Source organism: Ictalurus furcatus, chromosome 2, assembly GCF_023375685.1.
Source record: "Ictalurus furcatus strain D&B chromosome 2, Billie_1.0, whole genome shotgun sequence".
NCBI classification, from domain to species: Eukaryota; Metazoa; Chordata; class Actinopteri; order Siluriformes; family Ictaluridae; genus Ictalurus; species Ictalurus furcatus.
Window position 1 is genome coordinate 911541 of NC_071256.1, and position 23599 is coordinate 935139.

The 23599-nt window shown below is 37.5% G+C and overlaps 2 protein-coding genes across 2 annotated transcripts in view; one reads left to right on the plus strand and one right to left on the minus strand.

Annotated features, from left to right (window-relative positions):
- taar11 (trace amine-associated receptor 11) overlaps positions 1-23599 on the plus strand; it is a 60765-nt gene that overhangs the window by 27854 nt on the left and 9312 nt on the right. The window lies entirely within an intron of this gene.
- LOC128618244 (trace amine-associated receptor 4-like) lies at positions 16815-17964 on the minus strand. Its single transcript, XM_053641774.1, has one exon. It carries the CDS (start codon positions 17888-17890, stop codon positions 16844-16846), a length of 1047 nt encoding a protein of 348 aa, XP_053497749.1. The 5' UTR covers positions 17891-17964; the 3' UTR covers positions 16815-16843.

Here is a 23599-nt window from a genome sequence, read left to right on the forward strand (position 1 = left end):
TCTGCTGCTTCTAATAAAGATGAATTTGGAACGTCGAGCATCCTTCAATCTGAAGATGTCAAACGTGTGTAGAACAGCTTTTGATTTGCGGTCTAAGAAATGCTAGTAGTTATATTTACTTACTAGTTGAGTAAAGAGACCGCTTGGGAAATAGTAGTCCAATAGCAACAAAGTTACACCCCTCTTTGATCAACAGGAAACTGTATCTATCTATCTATCTATCTATCTACATATATATACACACTACAATGAACATAGATTTGTATTTAATATTTATTTAATGTCTGTTACTAAATATTTAAAAATGTATAGACAACTGTCAATTGTGGCTTAAGGACAAGAAATGTTGCACATCTCGCTTGTATATTTAAAGGTTTAAATAAATATTTTACTGGCTCACTCTCTAACTAGCCAAGTTCAGTACTTTTTGTTGTGCCTCCGAGGTTAAGGTTCATTGTTCATTGCTAGACTGAGAGTTCACATCAAAGGCCTGCCAGAGAACTGTTGAGTTTGAAAACCTCCACATCTTTTCGAACTGCTGTTCATGCTCTGTCACAGCAAAGTGTAACACATTTGGAGGAAAGTGCTGTCTAACCACTTCTGTATACATGAGATCACAGATTCATGAGATGAGATCTGAGATCTTCTCGTTTTACTGCATGGACAGAGTAATAGAGTCTGGGAAGTCAAGGGGAAGTGGAGTTTGTCTGATGGTAAACAGCAGCTGGTGCAACAGCACGTGCCTTATCCCTCTCACGTGCTACTGCACTCCCAACCTGGAGATCCTGACCATTAAATATAGCCATTTCTACCTTCCTCTGGAATTTACCTCGGTCATAGTCAGTGCCGTTTATATTCCACCTCAGACAGTCTCAACCACTGTTTGGAATATTGGACCATGCCTAGATACAAATAAAGGCTGAAACAGGAAGTTCTGGTTCATAGGTAGGTCGCTCACTGGACGGACCAATCTGTGGCTGCTTTGCAGGATACTCCTAGATGAGGCAGACTGGGACATGTTGAAGCACAGCTCTGATGACATCAATGAGTTTATGGAAGGAGTTGTGGGATTTATCTGGAAACTGGTGGATGATGCAGTCCACAAAACCATCATCAGAACATTTCCCAACCAGAAGTTGTGGGTGGATAAAACCATCCATGATGCTCTGAGATAGCTCACCGCTGCCTATAACATGAGGCTACAGTGTGTGCAGAACGGTGAAAGAGGCAAAGCGATGCTACAGGAAGAAACGATAGTCACAGTTCTAACAGGGTGGCATTTTGTGACAGTTGTTGCTGTCTGTTTTTCTTCTGCACCATTTTCAAAATAGCAACAATTGAGGACACTCTGTCTTTGCCAACTGGTGTCCAGCAGCTTTGTCCATGTTTTCACAGTACTGGTACCACCAGTTTTGCTGGGATGTGGTCAAGTCCTTCTCTGTTTGCTGTTCTTTGTGTGTGTTCTATTGTTTTGACTGATGCATAAGTGATGTTTGTGAATTGCCCCTTTATTCTGACACTTAAGCACTGTTGAAATTGACCCCCCCCCCGAATACATGCCAATATACATTACTGATCCTGGCCTCTAAAACTACTGTCTGTGCAGAAATATTGATCCCCAAATTCTGCATTATGACTTACACAATTACTGATACTCTTGAAACAATGCAGAAGACGAAACTGTGCCATACATTTTCCGACTCACGTTGAACTTTGAGGGTTGAGAGAGTTTTTAAAACTGCAAAGAAATGCGATAGTTATTACGATGAGCCACAATAAAAGCAAAGTCTCACTTGCATGTGCTTTTGACATTCCACAACGGTTAACTATGCCTGTCCCAGTTGTATGGACTCTGTGGCACTTGGTGCTTTGTCTGGATTCCATTCCACCTTTCGCTCCCCTCAATTCCCTAACAGAAGTTATAGACAGGTCGATACGTGAAACCAGGGAAACTTGATCGTCTCGACGGTGAGGATGAACTGGTTTAAACCCTGATGTTAGGCCGTTTTAAGTGCTGGCTTGTTCCAGCTGCTGCCAGCGACTAGAGTTCTGAGAGCTAGTGCAAACTCTGTGGCTGAGCTAGCTTGGGGCTTGTCATGCCTAGCTGCTGCTGCTTTTCAGTAAGACAGCCTGGGTCCTCTAAAGACAGTGGCTAATCAAGCATACCTGCTTGATTGTGTTTGCTTGGCAAGTGTTTTGCTTGGCAGAGAGGGCTGCAGGTGCAGGTTAAAATGGTTTATAACGACATATACAGGCACAATAATAAGGCTTGGCATGTCAGAAGAATACTCAACACTGAGCGATACCGTGTCTGTAGGCCGCAAAGCAGATTGGGGACTCCAGTTTGCAGTGGCCATGTTTGTAGGCCGTGATGCATTCTTGGAGTTGTAGATATGGCGCTGACCTGACAGCAGGGATTATTTGCTATATCATAATTTGTGTACCCTACAAATAAGTGTGGGTCTGTGTACAGAGGGTTATTCAGCGTTTGAATTACCTTCCAGCTTTTAGCATGTGCCTAGTTTAGTTTTGTTGGTGTGTAATTTACATATGGTCTCATATTGCCAACAGAAATGTCCAGTGCAGTTGGGATTTGGGGGTGGCTCAACCTTTTTGCTACTCCTTTTAAGTTTTAGGTCTGTAAAAACAAAACCTCAAGCTATTCTTGTGCTAAACTGCATGGGTACCAACAGATATATTGCTTAAATTCATGCATAGATTAATGTGTCACACAACTTAGACAACCTAAGTTGTGTGACACATAATAAGAAAAGCACTTTGTTAGGCAGTGACCATTTCAGTTCAGATGTATTCTTTGCATTTGATTATAATGAAGAAATGATCATTTTACAAATTACAGTTGACTCTTTTATTCAATTCAGTCCTTGCATTATGGATAAACATTCAAAGATAACCATTTACAACTGAACGATGTGGTAATGTTTTGATTTACAAGTGTCTAAGGTACTCAAGAGAGCAGTTATCACCTCGCACATTTAATGATGGAGAATCTCTCACAGGTATCCTTCTAATTAAAGGTGTTTCTGACTAAATAACTCCTTGACTTCACACTCTCATACAAATGGTTATTGTTGTTTATTAGGACTACCTAATTATTATCAAAACAATAATTCCCTGATCGTTTGCAGTACTGAGAGACAAAATGATGTTGCACAAATATTTTGCTTCCATGAATCAAAACAAATTAGTGTCAAGTTTATGTGACAGAGAATCTCTCACAGGTATCCTTGCAATCAAAGTTGTTACTGGCAAAAATAGCTTGTTGACTTCACACTCTCATCTAATTGATGTCATCTGAAACCACAGACTAATTAGACCTCTTCAAGATTACATCAGCCTGTGTGGTCACCAGCAGTACATGGGTTTATTTCACACAAAGAAAGAGCAAGTATATGATGACTTGGCCCAAACATTAGAATTCTGTGCATGCGAAACATACACAGAAACATAAATTATCAAATGAAATTATAAAACTCTAATCAGTATGGTTTAGTAGTTTCACTGTTTGACTGTTCTAGTTGGTCTTGCTTTGTTCCATATGAGACCTGTTGATTAAACTTTCACAGGAATTTATGATATTCTCTAATTCGTGACATGCCAAAAAGGACGTTATTTTTATTCGTTATTCATCAGAATGAAAATAAATGTGATCACTGCCCTTAACTGTTCATATCTGTTGTATGCCATAAACCAGTGCCAGTGACACTATCAAAATATGTGTAGGCATGTGAAGTTGTTTAAAATGAGCTATGGAATTAATATCCACATAATTCCCTAGAATTGTAACGACCATTCCTGAGCCCAAAAATATAAAACCTTTTTACCATTTTACTGGCCTTAGGATAAGCATTTCCCACACGGGAGACATTTGAATCGGGATAACAGTACTCATTCAAATCTGCTCCTTCCAGTAAAGATGAATTTGCAGCTTCCAGCATCATTCAACCTGAAACTATGTGCAACAGTCTTTGATCTGCAGTCTCATGTAAAAAAAAAAATGATTCTTACTTTAAGAAAGTCAGTAGTCATATTTGCTAACTAGTTTTAGTAAAGAGTTATTTATGCTATTATTATGCAATTAAATACGTACAAATGCAAAGATAGCTGTCATCTTTGACTAAAAAATGGTACAGATCTCACCTTTAGATTTAAATGTTTGATTTATGATCTTAATGGCCTATATACTATCTAGACCAGTCCAATAATGTTAAGCATTATTTGTCAGAAAGGGATTTTTCTTTTTTCCTGGATTTGATTTGATTTGATTTATTTATTTCATATAACCCATTATTAATAACATAAGTGTTTGCAAAACAATACGTGAATTCTAACATGACTCAGGGTATTATGAATATACATCACTGCAAATTAAGGCCCTGGCAGACAAAGCAATAGGCCAAGGGATAGCATGAAAAGGAAAGGGCCAAAGGTTGATTTTGTTTTGATTTGTTTGAGCTATATGTTCTTGAAAATGATAATGTATTGAACTTGAATTCCAATATAGTTATATTCAACAGCACCTGCACAGTACAACATCCAACACCAACACAGTTTACCCAAGGTCTGCAAATTAACAGTGGGCGCTGACTTTTCGGAGTGAGAAAAAGTCACCAATTTCCTGCTGCAGACCTGGTTTTGCCTCCTGAGTTGTTGCACTTGTTATGTAACTTCTTAAGTATTGCAATGAAAAAGACTTTCCTGGGGACATACAGTAGTTTTTGCCACTTGCTGTTGCCTGCGTTTCCTCTTTTCAGCAGTTTCACAACACCAATGATTGGGAGCACTTTCTCTTTCTCTTTGCCAGCTGTAATATTACTGGTACCGCAAATTTTGTTGGGATCTAGTCAAGTCCTGTTGTCCTATTTGCCATTCTTTGGGTGCATTCTGTTGTTCTGAGTGATGTTTATTATTCCCCCGCCCCTTTATTGGCACTTATGCACTAGATTCCTGATCCTGGCCTCTCAAACTACTGGCCATGCAAAAATATTGAATAGTGAAAAATATGCAGTGCCACACTAATGTTTCCAGCCTATGTTGAAATATGAGTGTTAAATGACTCACTTTTTATACTTATACTATACTAACTATGCTTATTGCATGCTGTCTAACCAGTCTTTTTATATTACTACATGTTAATGGACTAGACTTGTGCTTCAGATTTGTTGCTTAACCTCTAACATTTTAGCAGTATGTTTAATAGACTGCAATCAGAAAATGATCGCAAAACAAAGCTACAAGTACTAGAGATTTGATCTGGAGCTTAGATCTGTCTGTGATTATGTGAAATATTTTGGCCTAGTAAGTCATTACTGATAACTGAAGTTGTGCGAGACAATCAGAAAAGCATTTTCTTAGTCAGTGAGAGCAAAGGATCACAAATATTGTTTGTACCAATCTGAAAAAATGCAGAAGTGATCATCTTACGAATTATAATTGACCGTTATATTCAATTCAGGTTTTTCATTATTGATAACTACAAAATGAGAATGAAGGAATGTATTGATTTACAATCAAATCTAATCTAATATGCTCAAGAGGCCTTTTTTCACGTTTTACATTTAATAACGGAGAATCTCTCACAGGTATCAAAGGTGTGTTACTGTCAAAAGCTGTTTACTTTGCACTCTTATCTAATATTGGTTATTAAAAACGAATGAGACGTACAGGATTATATCAGCCTGTGTGCTGTCACTCTGATCATCAGTAATACATTGTTTATGTCACACAATGAGACAGCAAGTACAGGATGATTTGGCACAAACATTAGACTTCTATGCATGAAAAACATACATAGATACATAAAGTATCTAACGAAATGGGAAAACCTAAATTATCTTTTCACATTCCTGGGTGTGTAATATCCATAACACATTCACTGTCACATATGAAACTTTGTAATCCTGTAGAACACTTGTATTCATTGAAAATCTATGAGGCATCCTGCATTCCTGGCAGATGTGTGGACACATCGATCGTTATAGTTAGCGGTATACTGGGAAACGGTACACATTTCCCCAAACCTTTTTTATAAGCACAAACATTATCTACAAGTTTGTCAAATATAACCACTGATTAATCTCTTTTTATTTGCACAATTTAATTAAAATTGTCCTCTACTCATTCTGTCAAAGCAACTTGCACAAGCATCACAAGCCCCTCTTTTCTGGAACAAGGCCTTGGCTACTGTGAAACACTGGCCATTTAAATGGCCAAGTAATAGCCATTTCAACACTATCAAGCTTGTTAGACCCAAGACATGATTAATCCAGTTATTATAGTGTACCCAAATAATGAGTGCATACCAATTCAAATACAATCTGTTCTCTTCATTGTCCATATCTATTTTAAGCAATAAATACTTTTTAGTATTCAAACTATTTAAGTATTAAAATTTCTTTCAAGCCGCATAAACTTTTATGTCCGAGGAGTTAGGAGCAAATATTTTTAGTGTAACAATGAGATACAGTGTTTTCCTGAACCATGGATAGAAAAGGCCATATATGATGGGGTTGAATGTTGAATTAATGTAACCCAACCACACAAATAGTTCATATACGATTGCAGGAGTGGTAAAGTTGTAAAGAGGATCAACAACAGATGTAATGAAATATGGCATCCAGCATAAATTAAATGCACCCACAACAATCCCAAGAGTTTTTGCTGCTTTTTTCTCATGCTTCACCTTTTGAAAAATTTTGTTTGAGGTCATATCAGTTCTGTTCTGTTTTGTGCCCTCCATTTTCCTTGCATGCTTTTCTGAAACCAGAAATATTTGAGCATACAGACCAATCATAATACAGACGGGCAAAATGAAAAAAAGAGATGTACTTATAGAAGCACATATCGCATTAACCAAAAAGAAACAATTTCCAAAACAATCTATAGATGCAATGTAATCTTGTAAGTTTGCTTCATTTGCTTTTGAACCCACAGTGCTGAAAGCATACACTGTAGCCAAAATCCAACTCAGAGCTGCCATAAAACCTGCGACAGGTAGAGTTATTCTTGTAGGGTACTGAAGTGGATAGCACACAGCTTGATATCGATCTGTAGCAATAGAAATCAGATGAAAGATTGATGCACCGGTGAAGAGAAAGTCAAAAGTAGAATGCCAATAGCAGAATTCCTTTCCGAAGTACCAGCAGCCATCCACAGTCCTGACCATGCTGAAAGGCATGACTGTGACTCCCAGAAGTAGATCCACCAGAGCCAGAGACATCACCAAAATGTTTGTAGGTGTGTGAAGTTGTTTGAAATGAGCTATAGAGATGATGACCACAAAATTCCCTACAATTGTAATGGCCATTGCAAACACCAGTATCGAATATAATACAGTTTTTGCCACCACATTATGAGACATTTTCACACATGAGACATTTGATTCAGGATAACAGTACTCTATAAAATCTTCTACTTCAAGTACAGCTGAATTTTGAGCTTCCACCATCCTTCAAGAGCTAATAATGTCAGAAATACAGATGCAACTCTCTGATCTGGAGCCAAAGTGGTTGTTCAAGAAATGTTGGTAGTTATATTTGTACACAGGTCAAGTAATGAGACCATCTGGGGGATAGTAGTCCAGTAGAAACAAAGTTACTTCCCCTTTAGATCATCAGGGAACTAAAAACATGTTTGTTGCTATGCACATTAGGCATACATGTGAAATGAACAAAATGTCTTAGTATGGCTGATATTTTAGGTGGAAAACTACATGAAGGAAAGTCAGTATTCATTTTTAGACATGTTTGTTAGTTATTTATAACGAACACAGATTGGCGCATACTGTAGGCCAACATGAGTGAACCTTTGGTTTTAATTAAGTGCACAACCCCAATTCCGAAAAAGTATAGGAAGTGCAAAAAAACAAACCAAAAGACTCATTTGAAAATAAAATTCACCCTGTGCTATATTGAAAACACATTATTTACACATCATTTGATGTTTTACTTTGTGAATTTAATTTATTTTTGAAAATAACATCACACTTTCAAATCTGATTACTACAACACACTCCCCACTGTTGGGACAGTCGACTGTTTACCGCTGTGTGACATCACTTTTTATTTAATGACACTTATTAAGCGTTTTAGCGCTGAAGACACCAGTTGATTAAGTTTAGCAAGTGCAATTTTCCCCCATTCATCCATTATGCATTTCTTTAGCTGCACGATTGTAAGGGGCCTTCGTTGCCTTATTTTGCGCTTCATAATGTGGTACACATTCTCAGTCGTGAGCTACTAGCTGTTAAGTTGGCGTTGGAGAAATGGAGGCATTGGCTTGAGGGAGCCGAACAATTTTTCATTGTTTGGACCGACCACGAGAACCAGTCTGCCAAGCATCTGAACTCCCATCAGGCATGCTGGGCCTTGTTCTTTGGTTGATTTAAATTTTACCATCACCTACCATCTGGGCTCTAAGAGCACTAAACCGGACATGCTCTCCCGCCAATTCGCCCTCGAAGAGGAGGACCTAAATCCCGACACCATACTCCCTTCCTCCTGTGTTGTGGGGGTTGTCAGATAGGAGATCGAGGTGGTGGTCTGGAGAGCACAATGCACCCAACCTAATCCAGGTAATAGTGTTCCTAGTTGTCTGTTTGTACTGGACTCTGTATGTTCCCATGTCCTCCAGTGGGGTCACTGCTCCTGATTTGCCTGCCGCCCTGACTCCAATTGCACCCTAGGCCTGCTGAAGCGATGTTTCTGGTGGCCGACCATGGAAGCCGACACCCGGGCCTTCGTCAATGCTTGTACCATGAGCACCAGGAGCAAAGCCTCAGACCATGCACCGGCCGGCCTGCTGCAACCCTTGCCTGTTTTCAGCTGCCCCTGGTTCCATATTGCCTTAGACTTAGTCACCAGTCTGCCTCCCTCGCAAGGTAAAACCACCATCCTGACCATCATAGATCGTTTTTCTAAGGCAGTACACTTTATTGCTCTCCCAAAGCTCCCCACAGCCCGTGAGACCGCAGACCTTGTGACTAACCATGTCTTTGGCTACATGGTGTCCCCTAGGACTTAGTGTCTGACCGTGGACCCCAGTTTGTTTCTCAGTTATGGAAAGCTTTCTGTAAAGGCCTGTTCACACGGGACATTTTTCGCAGCGTGTTAAACGGTCTGTTTTTCAACATGTTTTCTTGTGTTCACACCCATGCATTAAACATGGGTAACACGCTGAAATGAAAGTGCAAATTCACTCCCTTACAGTAGATGGTGCTTATTGAAAATCACAAATACCCATGTACACAAGGTGGCACTGCACAACTTTCCATTTCTGACACCCACATATCAGTGAGAAGAAGAAGAGAGTCAGTATTTACGTCTTTGCGAAAATCCGTTCACACACTTTTTGCGTACTGGCTAACTGAGATTAATACATTAATACATAATATCTATAAGAACTAGTGCTTAGTTGTCTAATACAATCCTCCAAACTCTCCCACATGTGTTCAGGTGGGTTGAGACATGGTGACTGCGAAGGCCATAATATATTATTTGCATCATCAAACTGTTCAGTGACCCCAACAAATTTTCATACAGAACATTAAACATTTAACTGAAGTAACTTATCCAGACATGTACCATTATCTGGTTGATACCAAGTGTGTCTATGTGAGAGATGTGGCAAAAGTGTATCGCTGTCTGGATGCTTAAAATTATTTCTTTAGCGGAAAATTGAGAACATTTTGTTCGTACAATGTGGAAGACATTTGTGTTGTGTTTGGTACTCTGCATGGTTCGGTGCTAAGATTGGGCGGGGGGGGGTTATTAATGGACATTGTATTGGGTTAATGCACAATGTTAACAAATACTATTGTTATTGTGTAAAATGCATTGGTGCATGTTGGAATTAACATTAACCAAGCATAATAAGTGATGGAAAATTGTTGTTTACTGTTATCTTTTGTAAATTTATGCAGTTAGCTAATGTTACACAATACAGCTTTTATTGTAAAATGTTACTCATCAAACTAGATAGCTAGATAACTAATGTGAACTGCTACTTTCCTAATTATAACCCACGGAACATTTTAGAAATGTAATGGAAATACAAACCTGGCATTTTCACCACAAACGTATCAAAATGCTAGCTAGCTACACATGAAAACAATGACGGTGGCACAATGTTGGCTCAAATTATGCTACATCATACTTAAATAGTGCACGTAAAGAAATACAAATAATTCAATGGCAAAAAATGACATTTATTTACCAGAGATAAAATTATTAGTATACAGCCTTCTGACTTCACTGCTGCATTCCAGGCATCACATTGTGTGGTTCGTTTTTTGGAAATCTAAAACACTTTAATTTCTGAAAGTAGGTTAGATCCAGACCTGAGGGAGCATCCAACCACCGAACAACATGGTCCTAACTTTAATACTGACATTTGCAATTTCACAGTTAAATACGTTATCGCAACCTCACTGTGCACAAAGCGCCTCCCGCTGTTGTTTTGAACGTGCTTGACAACTTTGTCTGAAGAACAAAGACATCACTTCCTTAAACCGACGAATAGCCATTGAAATTGACTATACACAGGAACATAAGGGAACGGGGAAACAACAGGAGCCTTGGCCCAGAACATGACAACCACACAGAACTGTAAATGGAAATTGGACTGTATATGACATGAAAAGTGAAATCAATGATGGGAATTCAAAAAGCACCTTAAACTTGAGCTGAAAATCAGAGATTCATGCACCAAAGTGTCCAAAAATGGTAGCCTTGACCTTGTTGATTTTGTGCATATTTTAAACATGCTACATTTTTGAGAAGGCTTTTTCTTTTCTCGCCTGATACATGGACTTTTGAATGACATCAGGAAAGCTGCAGTTGTGTAAAGGCTCATGTGTGACACAGTGAGCTATGAGCAGTAGTGTAACTCAGCATGTCCAAAACATTTGCTCATATGGGTTTCAGTAAAGTGAACATGTTTTAGTCTGAATGAGCAGAGCTGTTATTATAGCATAACAGAACAATAACAGTCTGGTTTCTCTAAAGTATTGTAGGAAGCATTAAAATGTACATGACAAATCTAATAACAATGAAACGAGCTGTTCGGAGGCAGGAGTCTGGCTCATGTGGAAAGCAGAGAAGTGCTGTATCCACATTAGCATGGGTTGCATTTGTAATGAGGCTCCCATCCACTCCATTTGGTTGTGTTATTTAAAAAAAAAAAAAGTAAAAAATTAATCACCATATTGCCAATTATAGCGTAATAAAAGTATCACCAAACAGGAAAAAAAAAACATTTTAATTGATTCAGCCTCAATATGTCTAATTGTACACATTACTTTATCTAAACTGACAGACTAATTGTGTATGACCTACTTGACTTAAATACATTTGGGTTTTAAAAAAGTGAACACCGGTTGACCTTTGGGATGCTTTAATGTGACATCATACACTAGTGCTTGAAAGTTTGTGGACCCTTTGGAATTTTCCATATATTTGCATAAATATGACCTAAAACATCATCAGATTTTCACATAAGGCATACATGTAGATAACGAGAACCCGATTAAACAAACGAGACAGAAATATTGTACTTGGTCATTTATTTATTGAGGAAAATGATCCAATATTAAATATCTGTGAGTGGTAAAAGTATGTGAACCTTTGCTTTCAGTATTTGGTGTGACCTACTTGTGGAGTAATAACTGCAGATAAACGTTTGGGGTAACTGTTGATCATCTGCACATCGACTTGGAGGAGTTTTATCCCGTTCCTCAGTACAGAACAGCTTCAACTCTGGGATGTTGGTGGGTTTCCTCACATGAACTGCTCGCTTCAGGTTCTTCCACAACATTTCTATTGGATTAAGGTCAGGACTTTGACTTGGCCATTCCAAAACATTACCTTTATTCTTCTTTAACCGTTCTTTGGTAGAACAATATGTGTGCTTACTAGTTGTCTTGATACATAACCCACTTTCTCTTGAGATTCAGATCACGGACAGATATCCTGACATTATCCTTTAGAGTTCGCTGGTTTAATTCAGAATTCATTGTTCCATCAATGATGGCGAGTCGTCCTGCCCAGATGCAGCAAAACAGCCCCCCAAACCATAATACTATCACCACCATTCACGTTTCACAGAGGCAATAAGGTTATTATGCTGGAATGCAGCGTTTTCCTTTCTCCAAACATAACGCTTCTCATTTAAACCAACATTTCTATTTTGGTCTCAACCATCCATAAAACATTTTCCAGTAGCCTTCTGGCTCATCCACGTGACCTTTAGTGAACTGCAGAAAGGCAGCAAGGTTCTTTTTGGAGAATAGTGGCTTTCTCCTTGCAGCCCTGCCATGCACACCGTTGTTGTTCAATGTTCTCGTGATGGTGGAATCATGAACATTAACATTAGCCAATGTGAGAGAGGCCTTTAGTTGCTTAGAAGTTATCCTAGGTTCCTTTGTGACCTTGCAGACTATTACCCGTCTTGCTCTTGGAGTGATCTTTGCTGGACGACCACTCCTGTGGAGGGTAACAATGGTCTTGAATTTGTACACAATCGGTCTGACTGTGGATTGGTGGATTCCAAACTCTTTAGAGATGGTTTTCTAACTTTTTCCAGTGAGATGAGCTTCAACAACTCTTTTTCTGAGGTCCTCAGAAATCTCCTTTGTTCATGCCATGATACACTTCCACAAACATGTGTTGTGAAGATCAGACTCCGAGAGATCCCTGTTCTTTAAATAAAACAGGACGCTCACTCACTCACACCTGATCATCATCTCATTGATTGAAAACACCTGACTCTAATTTCACCTTCAGATTAACTACTAATCCTAGATGTTCACATGCTTTTGCCACCCACAGATGTGTAATATTGTAACATTTTCCTTAATAAATAAATGACCAAGTATATAATATTTTTGACTCATTTGTTTAATTGGGTTCTCTTTATCTACTTTTAGGTCTTATGTGAAAATCTGATGGTGTTTTTGGTCAACTTTATGCAGATATATAGAAAACACTAAAGGGTCCACAGACTTTCAAGCACCACTGTATATCTGTCCATATAAACACCATCTGTATCTGTATCTCCATCATGTTTTATAGTGAACATGTTTTAGTCTGAATGAGCAGAGCTGTTATTATAGCATGATAAAACAATAACAATCTGGTTTCTCTGTAATTATGTTACTGATTGGTGTGTTATACTGATACTGATTTGAGTAAACATTATGAAATGTCAATACATATATTAGCAGTGACCAGTTGTTCAGAATATTAGTATGGCCCTCATGATGTGGCTAGGTGTATTGCCTGATGTGGGCTCCAGTTTTGCTCTAAAATTAGAGGCAAAAGTTTGATTGACGTGAAAGTTTTCTTACTTACCTGACATCTGTTTATACTGCGAGATCTGAGTTATTTTGCTCATTAGCACCGTACAGTCATCTGCTTTTCTGCTTGGTACAATGTCTATGAATTTTTAAATGCGCAAACCTTTTATTAGGAAATATATGTTTGATTAATTTGATTATAAACTAGTTTCAGGCAGCCCCTTTTATCTAGTTCAGATCTTAACAGATACGAAAATGAAAAAATATATGAATCATACACGTAAAAATATTTCCTTCATTATTTAGGCTCCATGATCCTAAGTCTAATCATAGATGCCAACTTAGAGAAGGCCTGAGGTTTATGTAAAGAGATTCAGAGACTGGATGTTGTATCTTTTTTATATGTACCTGATAAACAAATGTGCTTTTGCTATTACTTATGACAGCCATTAGAAATAATCTGCCCAAGTATATTGTTTTCCTTGATGGCCTTTCAGTTGCCTAAATTATCATTTATTGACCTTATAAATTCTAGTCTCTAGTTAAGTGCTCTTACATGTGTATATACTTTATATAGAAATTTTAGAGCTGTCCTGATTAGACCATATCTTTATCATACATCTGGTTTGAACTATAAACCAAGATCTACTCTACAACAGAGACATTTATGTTTTAGAAACTGTAACTGTAAATTGGACTGTGTATGGAAGAATAAAGGAAAAAAAGTGGTGCAATTAGATAAGGCCAGATGGATTCAGGATTCAGCAGTTATGGTGGACATGACATTATGTGTGTGTAGTTAATCAGCACTAAGCTGCAAGATTGAGCAAGCTTAAAATGGAAATCAGAGTCTCTTGATTTGAGTAAACATGACAAAATATCAATACATGTACTATTATTGGCCATTTATTGGGTGTATTAGTATGGCCCTCATGATGTGTCAGTGTGTGTTGACTGATGTGGGCTCCAATATTTTTTACTGGCCTCAGTAGTACAGGTCTGAAGACATTTTGTTTAATGTCCACTTTCATGTCCATTTTGCATTACCTGTAGACTTGTCAAGGCTTTTTCTTCAGAGAACTGCAGTTCTGTTTCTTAATTTGTGACCATGTTTATAGTTTTTCTAACACACATGAGGTTATAAGGTGATGTTTGTGTTTGGCAAACATCTAAGATAATGCCTAAGAGACCAGTTACAATCTCTCACTTTTAATGATGGAAAATCTCTCACAGGTACATGACTAATCAAAGGTGTTAAACACTAATGTATTGACTTCACACGTTTCCCTAATATGTTGTTGTTGTTTAATAGGATTCCCTAATTATTAGCAAAACAGTAACTCCCTGATCATTAGCAATACCGGGAAGATTTTGCACAAACATTTCTGGCAAACAAGTTTGAGTGACAAGTAAAAGATTGTAATTACATTAAGTAAGTTTACTTACTTATATGACATCTGGTTATACTGAACAATTTAACGTATTTTACTGATTATCCCCTTACAGTCATCATCTTTTATGCTTGGTACAACATCTATGCATTTAAATGATCAAACCTTATGCCAAGAAAGCATTCCCTTTGATCTATTTAGGATCTTAGCAGGTGATATATATGATTCATGCAGATCAAATGTTTAGTCCATGATTTAGGCCCCATGACCCAACAGAAACCGTATTAGTATAGGTACTTTACCATATTACTCCTATAATCAGGACTACATCTTTACTTGTGTTGTTTGATCTTATACCATTTTTACCTGTATCATTTAAGAAGTCTGATAATAGACTTCATTTTTAATAGTAGGTTTATGTCAATTCAGTTAAAGCCTGAATGTTGTCACGTCCTCATATACATCTTTTAGAAGTTGTTTTTCTTGATGAGCTTTCAGTTGCACATCATAGACATAGTTTTTTGACCTTATACTGTAGATTCTGGTGCCTTAGCTATGATATACTAACTCTGTTAACCTTTTGAAGCTGCCCAACATTGACCAGTTAAGATTTGTATAAACTGCAATATGTATATTCACCTAAGTTGACCTATTTGCAGATTTATTTATTTTTTGCATCACAATATTTAGAAGACCTCATTGATTATGATGAGCTGCTACACATATTTTGTATCACTATTGATGAACTATGAGAATTACGGCAGAGACTTTTAATGTTTTAATGTTGTACTATGATATAACTATTTTCAAACATAAAAACTTTAAAATTGTGACACACTGTCTTCAGACCTAGAGTTTTCTCTAGTGGATTCGGCCTACAATATCTTTTACAATATATATACTTTTTTGCTGTCATTGTCCTGATTCTTATCAGTAACTGTACGATTATATTAAGAGTATTAAACCTCCCTAATTGGTTCAGTTGGATAAGACACTTGGAAGTCGTTTTTCGGAGACAGTTACACAAATGAATCTTGCAATAGTTTTTTTTTCCCCCAGTAATGTTTGTAGTGCATCACTACAAACATGGAGTTTGTCTACTAATGATGAAGTAGATTTACACTAAAGTGTCAAATTGGTGGACACACTTGATTGAATATGTATTTTGTCATAAAGGCTTATTGTTTCTCATACAAATGTAAATAGTGAATTTAATACGCATGTACAGATTTATTTCTAAATCAAAATGTTTTTTTTAAAAGTTAAATAAGATATACTTCAAACAAGTGCAAGTTTTCATATAGAACTCATGAGAAGCAGTGAGGAGCTCTGCACTTGGAAACTTCCTGTGTAAAGCTCACTTATGAAGTTATAGATGTATGACAAAGTATGCCAAGGTATACAGTTTAAAAATGTAAAATATGGAATAGGTTGGATTGGTTTAACACTTTTCTTGGTCACAGAATAATTCTGTGTTATTTCATAGTGTCAGTGTCTTCATTATTATTCTTAACTAGTAGGAAGTAATAATAAAAAAAAAATGTTTTTTTAAACAACAGCAAACAAAACAAAAAAAAAAACCCTTCATGAGCAGGTGTGTACTGGTAATGTATTAGGACCTGGTACATTACAACAAGGAAATGGTCTTGGCTGTAAAACATTTAACCTCTTGCTTACTTCCCTGATTATGATTTGTGATTTAGTGTTTGGCCGGTAAGGACAGAAGTGTTTAAACGTTAATCGTACTTGTATAGATTCAAAACATTCTGCCACCTTTGAAAGACTTTTATTTAGAGGGTAACTTGAAACGATTCAAACGATTAATTTATTTTTGTACTTTATGTACACTCTCCTTCTTAATCACCCATTATCAGTTTGACTGATCTACATGATGCCAGCTATAATGTCCGTTTATAATAGGTTGGTCTTTGTCATTGAACTGGCTATTGATGTGTGACTTCACTACACCAAAGAAAATATTCTGTGCTTAGGCCTTAGAAATGTAATATGTGGCAAAAGATCTTATCTTATAAAACCTATCTATATTGGATAACAACTAAATGTATTTACAATTTTTAATTGTTAAGAGTATTCTGTATAATGCAAAAGAAACAATATGGATTTTACAGAACAATTTTAATTAGAGCGTTAGGTTGCCGGAGTCATTAAGGTGAAAAACATATTTAGATATGATCATCTTAAAGGCCTTCTGAAAACGGGGATAGAAAAAGCCATAGACCAAAGGATTACAAGTAGAATTAAGGTAGCCAAACCACACTAGGACACCAAAAACATCTACAGGGGTTGAGAAGTTCAGGAATGGATCAGCTATAGTCATAATGAAGAATGGCAACCAGCAAAGCAGAAAAATTCCCATTACAATGCCTAGAGTTTTAGCTGCTTTTCTCTCCCTCTGTTCTGAAGAACGGTTCTTTGTTTCACATTTTCCAATAGTAGTTCTTTCAGCCATTACTTTAGCTTGTTTTCGTGCAACATGAAATATTTTAAGGTAAAGACAGCTCATGATAGTTCCCGGAACGAAAAATGCCACAAGGGCAGCAATGACTCCCCACTGTCTGTTAAAAATCAAAGCACAGTTTCCAACACAGGAGCTCAGCATTAAAAGGTCCTCCAAACCGTCAAGATTTACATTAGACAGTACCACTCCAAAGCTAAATGAGAACGAGAAGAGCCAAATGACAGCAATGCCCACAACCACTCTGTCATTTGTCACCTTCATTTTATAACTCAGAGGGTCGGTAATGGCCATGTATCGGTCAATAGAAACCAAACAGAGGTGCAGGATGGACACAATACTTAGTGTCATGTCTAAACTGGAATGGATTTTACAAAAAATCTCCCCCAAGAACCAGCAGCCTTCCACCCATCTCACCATGCTGAAAGGCATGATCATAGACCCAAGCAGACAGTCCACGACAGCCAGTGACAGGATGATGAAGTTAGTCGGAGAATGCAGCTGTTTAAAATAGGAAATCGTGATGATGACCAGCAGATTCCCAAAAACAGTCATAAGTATTGTAGGAAGCATTAAAATGTACATGACAAATCTAATAACAACGAAACGAGCTGTTCGGAGGCAGGAGTCTGGCTCATGTGGAAAGCAGAGAAGTGCTGTATCCACATTAGCATGGGTTGCATTTGTAATGAGGCTCCCTATCCACTCCATTTGGTTGTGTTATTTAAAAAAAAGTTTGAAATTATTTAGGAGATTACCAATTATAGCGTTATAAAAATATCACCACCTAGGAATTTTTTTTTTTTTTAATTTATTCAGTCTCAATATGTCTAACTGTACACATTATTTTATTATCTGAACCCACAAGCTAGCTGTGTATGACCTACTTGACTTAAATACGTTCGGGTTTAAAAAAAAAGTCAACACCGGTTTACCTTTGGGATGCTTTAATGTGACATCATATCTCTGTCAGATACTGTAAACACTTGCTGTATAATGAGTCTTTATTGGTCACATATACATATGCATAGTGAAATTCTTTTCTTTGCTTACCCCAGCATGTCAGGAAGTTGGGGTCAGAGCACAGGTCAGCCTTGATACAGCGCCCCTTGAGCAGAGAGGGTTAAGTGCCTTGCTCAAGGGCCCAACAGTGGCAGCTTGGCAGTGCTGGAGATTGAACCCCCAACCTTCTAATCAGTAACCCAGAGCCTTAACCATCAAGCCACCACTGCCCCCTGTATCTGCCTCTCCATTATTTTTTATGGAGTCACTTATAGTGCACTGATTTGGACATCAGCCTTGTTGTCCTACTGTATAGTAAAACACCTTCTCACATTACTTACTACCATGGTTTTCATAGTGGGGTCTGATCCGTAAAGCACTGCCTGGGTTCTGCGATTTAATCTTTAATTTCTGCGAAATAATCTTTTTTGACAGTGTTGGAAATCACAACCAGCGAATTTATTATATTTTTCAATTAGTTTTTATAGTTGTTAGCCTGTTTGACTGGTTGATTGGGTGTAATACAGACCTCAGTAACTGAAGGGGTTCATGAACTGGGCATGGAATGAGTTGCAAAATACTATTACCTTCGAAACACTTCCTTCTCTGAATACTTTCAAAGGTCTTTTGCAAACTGCCCTCAAGGAAACATGATGTTGTTGTACATAATTACTGACTTGAGGTGAAATGAGTTATTTAGTTAGGTACAGTTACATTTATATAGCGCTTTTCTAGACCGTCAAAGTGCTTTACATAGTGGGGGGGCATAGTTATGGATATCTCTGGTATGGCCTCTGTCTTTTCTCTTTTGCTATTTCTCCTATGTTACTTTTTTGTACTGTATATGTTTCAATGTATGAAATTGTTTCTTCTGTGTAAAACTATTTATGCTGCTATCTTGACAAGAACTCCCTGGAAGAAAAGCTCTTGTATTTCAATGGGACTCCTGGCTAAATAAAGGATAAATATAAATAAATAAATAAATTTAGCTGAAATGGTCCCTGGCTGCAGAACATTTGAGAACCCCTGTAACATCGAATGTAATTGCCTGAACAGTAATGTTGTTAAGATGCTAAAGAGTTGATGCGAGAGTGTAATCAGGGGAGAAAATTTGATTTAGTGAATGCAAACATTCAACTTTTATCAGCTCAATATGGATTTAGTTTATTACTGTACATCACTTTCCATCACATAAACATTTCATATCACCTGACCCATCACATGACCTCTATGGTATTGGTTTACTAAAAATCTCTGGAAAATGTAACTTTTCCAATCTCGTAAGGAGTTGTAATCCGACTGCAATATCTTATGTTTTGTTGTAACCACAATATTTAACCCTGTGGGATTTACCATTAAACATAGAAATGCAATTTGATGTCAGTATTCTAAATATAAAAACATTGAAAAATATACACTATATGGTTGAACGTTTGTGGACACCTGAGCATCACACCGGTATGCTTTTTGAACATCCCATTCCAGATTTATTCCCCCTTTGAACTGTGTAAAATTTTAACCTAATAATTAAAGTGAAAAATAATAAGAATCATTTTAGGGGGGTTACAATAACCTGGATGTATAAGTGTGCACACCCCTAAACTAATACTTAGTTGAAGCACCTTTAGATTTTATCACAGCCTTCGATCTTTTTGGGTAAGAGTCGATCAGTTTGGCGAGTCTTGACTTAGCAGTAATTACTTTATGTAATATATTTACTTGTTCTAATACATTAATGTACTTATAAAGTTAATGTTTAAGCACTGTATCTGGAGATGAGTTACTCCCATGTAATGAGGATTTAATACCAAAATTGTGTGCAGACTTCAGACCTCAAACATACCTACAGACATAGAGTAAGCTCTGCTTGGACAGTTGGGAGTTTTTGGAAAAACCTGAACTTGAATCTGACCTTGATATTAAATGGTCACATCATTCGAATTCAGTTGTTGGGAATTGGGCTCCTTCAGTGGCAACCTAGTAACAGATTGGGTTCCAAATACCCACTTTCTAAAAGTGTCTAAAATGTCTTTGACTGTTTATTGCTTTTATTCACAAACTTTTTACATTGGTGTTTATGTATGGAGAATAAGCAGAAATATTGATTATTACAAAAAGTACACAACCCTTTGATGGATACTGTTTGAAATCTGGTTAACATGTATTGCATCATGCCAAGACACACTGCAATGAGGTAATGTTTGTCATCTGCAATAACGCCTAAGAGACCAGTTATCAGTTCTCACATTTAATGGTGAAGAATCTCTCAAAGGTATACAACTAAAGGTGTTGAAGACAAAACAGCTTAATGACTTCACACTCTCATCTAATTCTGGTCATCTCAAACCACAGACTGATTCTGTGTACAATATTACACCATCCTGTTTATCATTCATGTTTCCCTAATGGTTTATTTAGCATATTGCATTTTCACCAGATTGGTGTATCATTCATTGCCTTCTAATTGTTTATGCTGTCCATGGACACATTTCATCATGAATGGCCTATATGGCTTAATATATACACTTAATGCCCCATATATGAGCTGAGGAATTTACTTTGACCTTTTGATTAGTGTCTGCTATCTGCTGCAGTCTCTTTAAAACATATGAACTCAGATAAGAATAAATATGCTGTGTGAGCATCACAAACCTTTGATGGATACTGGTTGAAATCTGGTTAGCCTGTGTTGCACCATGACAAGACACAATGAGGTAATGTTTGTCATCTGAGATAATACCTGAGAGGCCAGTTATCAGTTCTCACATTTAATGATGGAGAATCTCTCACAGGTATTTGACTAATCAAAGGTGTTAAAGACAAAACAGCTTAATGACTTCACACTCTCGTTGAATTTTGGTCATTTAAATCCACAGACGAATTTGTGTATGTACGATATTGCACCATCCTAATTATCCTTCATGTTACCCTAATGATTAAAGGTGCAAGTCCACTTTTCAGAGAACTGATGCAACCTTTAACAAACAAATTTCACATCTTAGGTTCAATATTGCAACACAGCTTTATTCTTACTACAATAACATAATAAAATATAATAATTTACTAGAATATTCTATACAGGCTTATTGTAAAATATACAAGTACTGTATCGTACAATAAATAAAATGTCTTTTCATATTATAAGCTGTTAGTAAGCTGGGCTGAGAGAGCAAAGTAGGCCATGAAGACGCAAAGAGTGTTAATATAAGGGATCTTGCTCAAGGTTATGTGATGTTTGCCTTTGTATTCTTTATTAGGAATCGTAACCACTAGTTATACCTTTCTGAAATTTAAGCGGTAAAAAGTTCCCATTTTGCAAATGAAGAAATGCCCATACTGTGTCACACAAACAAGGCTCTAATTGTGTTTGCCAGGGCATCTAAGGTTCTACTTGACTTGTATGGTGGCTTGTAAGTGCAAAAGGCATAAACAAACAAACAAACAAAAAAGAGAGACACGAGTAAAACACTAGTTACATATGTAACTGTGGATCTATGAAAACCAGATCATCACTAGAGGTGATGTTTTAACACCTGGATACCTTCTTGTATGTGTGTACATACAGTACATGTTGAGGCCTTTCATATAGAAACATTCTGTCTTTGGAACCTTTTTGTTCCAGAAGTTCCTGTTCTGAGAGAAGGGTAGCTCTGGCAGTTAGTGTTAGTAGTGTTAGTAGAACCACAATTACATGCATAACATGCATTCTATTTCACCTTTCCTAACCGTCACGGGTGGTGTTTTTTTATCATCTGGATAACGATTTTGTGCGTCATCCATGTCATCGATACGTTCTCTGCCGTCCTAGCCTCCCCTATCATGTCATGCCCCGAAGCCTCCCCTATTATGTCACAACCCCCCCCCCCCCACACACACACACACACACACACACACAAATTGTAGGAGACCGGGTAATGATTATGATTATCTGTTCTATATAAAATCTATCTATGTAATCTATATAATATATTTTTGATTGATAGATAGATAGATAGATACACTGATAGATAGATAGATAGATAGATATTTTTGCTTTTGTGTTTTTGTACTTTTTTAAATTACTTTTCATAACTTTTTAGAATTTTTTAAAATGCCTTTTATATAACTGACAGGTAAGGAACATGACTGATCAAAAATGTTTCTGAACACTAAGTACTTTTGAACAAGAGAACTAGGCTGTAATAACGTGAACTATTTTACATGTAAAACATGTTGCATTACATTCATCTTACATTCTAAACACATTTGCATACGAATGATGCAAATTGGGAGGAAGGGCGTGGCTCTTTAGCCATGACATTGTTAAATCAATCAGTGGGACACCTGCACCTGCTTCTTTTTACAAAGAAGCGCAATTTGCGGTTCAGTGTTGGACAGCGCAAGCCTGATGTCATCCTCCACCTGGAGCCGATTTCGGTACTTGGTTTCAAGGCATTCAATTTTGAAAACCCGGCCTAGCACAGATAAGTTGAAGTGAATGGAAGAAGCAATTTTCGGGCGGCATCAGACAACTGAGGATATTCAGTCATCACACTCAACCAAAATGAAGACAGAGAGCAAGAGCTATAGAGGTGTCGCAATCTGGTGCTGCTCTTTAATTTGACTAACTGCTCCTCCATGTCAACCGAAAGGTCTTTTCCTGGGCAACTGAAGGGATCTGACCCAAGCAAATGAACTGAAATCCTCACTGAAATAATGGCCAAATTGTTGTTTCAGTCATTCAACATGTTGAGCGACTATGTTAATCAAAGGAGAGATATTTATCCCTGTCTCTTGCACACAGTCAGCAAAGTTGGGAAACGTCAACATTTTTATTAATCATCCGATCACGCCAAAGATCCAATTTGCCAATGACTTCACTGACTTTGTCTGAAAGAAGCAATATGTTGGCATCTCTCCCTTGCATCGATGTGTTCAACAAATTCAACCTGTCGAAAATGTTTACAAGGTATGAGAATTGCGTTAACCACAGGGGGTTGTCCAGGTACCGTGCAAGGTCGGACTTCGCATCAACAAGAAATGCCTTCACCTCTGAACGCAATTCATAAAGGCGATGTAAAACCCGACCTCTGGAGAGCCAGCGAACCTCAGTGTGAAATAGGAGTTGCTCACGTTCAGCTCCCATTTCCTGACAAAGCAAGGAAAATGTGTGCATTTAATGGCCGTGCTTTAATGAAATTGACCATTTGCACTGCCTGCTTTAAAACTGACTCAAGAGACTCAGACATTTTCTTTGATGCAAGAGATTCGCGATGAATCATACAGTGGGTCCACTTAGCTAGAGTGGCTAAATGCTGGACACAAGTGACCAGACCGCTAACCCTCCCAGTCATTGAATGAGCCCCGTCCGTGCATATCACAACACAGTTATCCCATGACATGCTTGCATCCCGTAAATACCCACCCAGAATTCAAACA

Coding starts and splice junctions, on each gene's coding strand:
- LOC128618244 (XM_053641774.1), bottom strand. CDS start 17,890: ATGGAGTGGATAGGGAGCCTCATTACAAATGCAACCCATGCTAATGTG.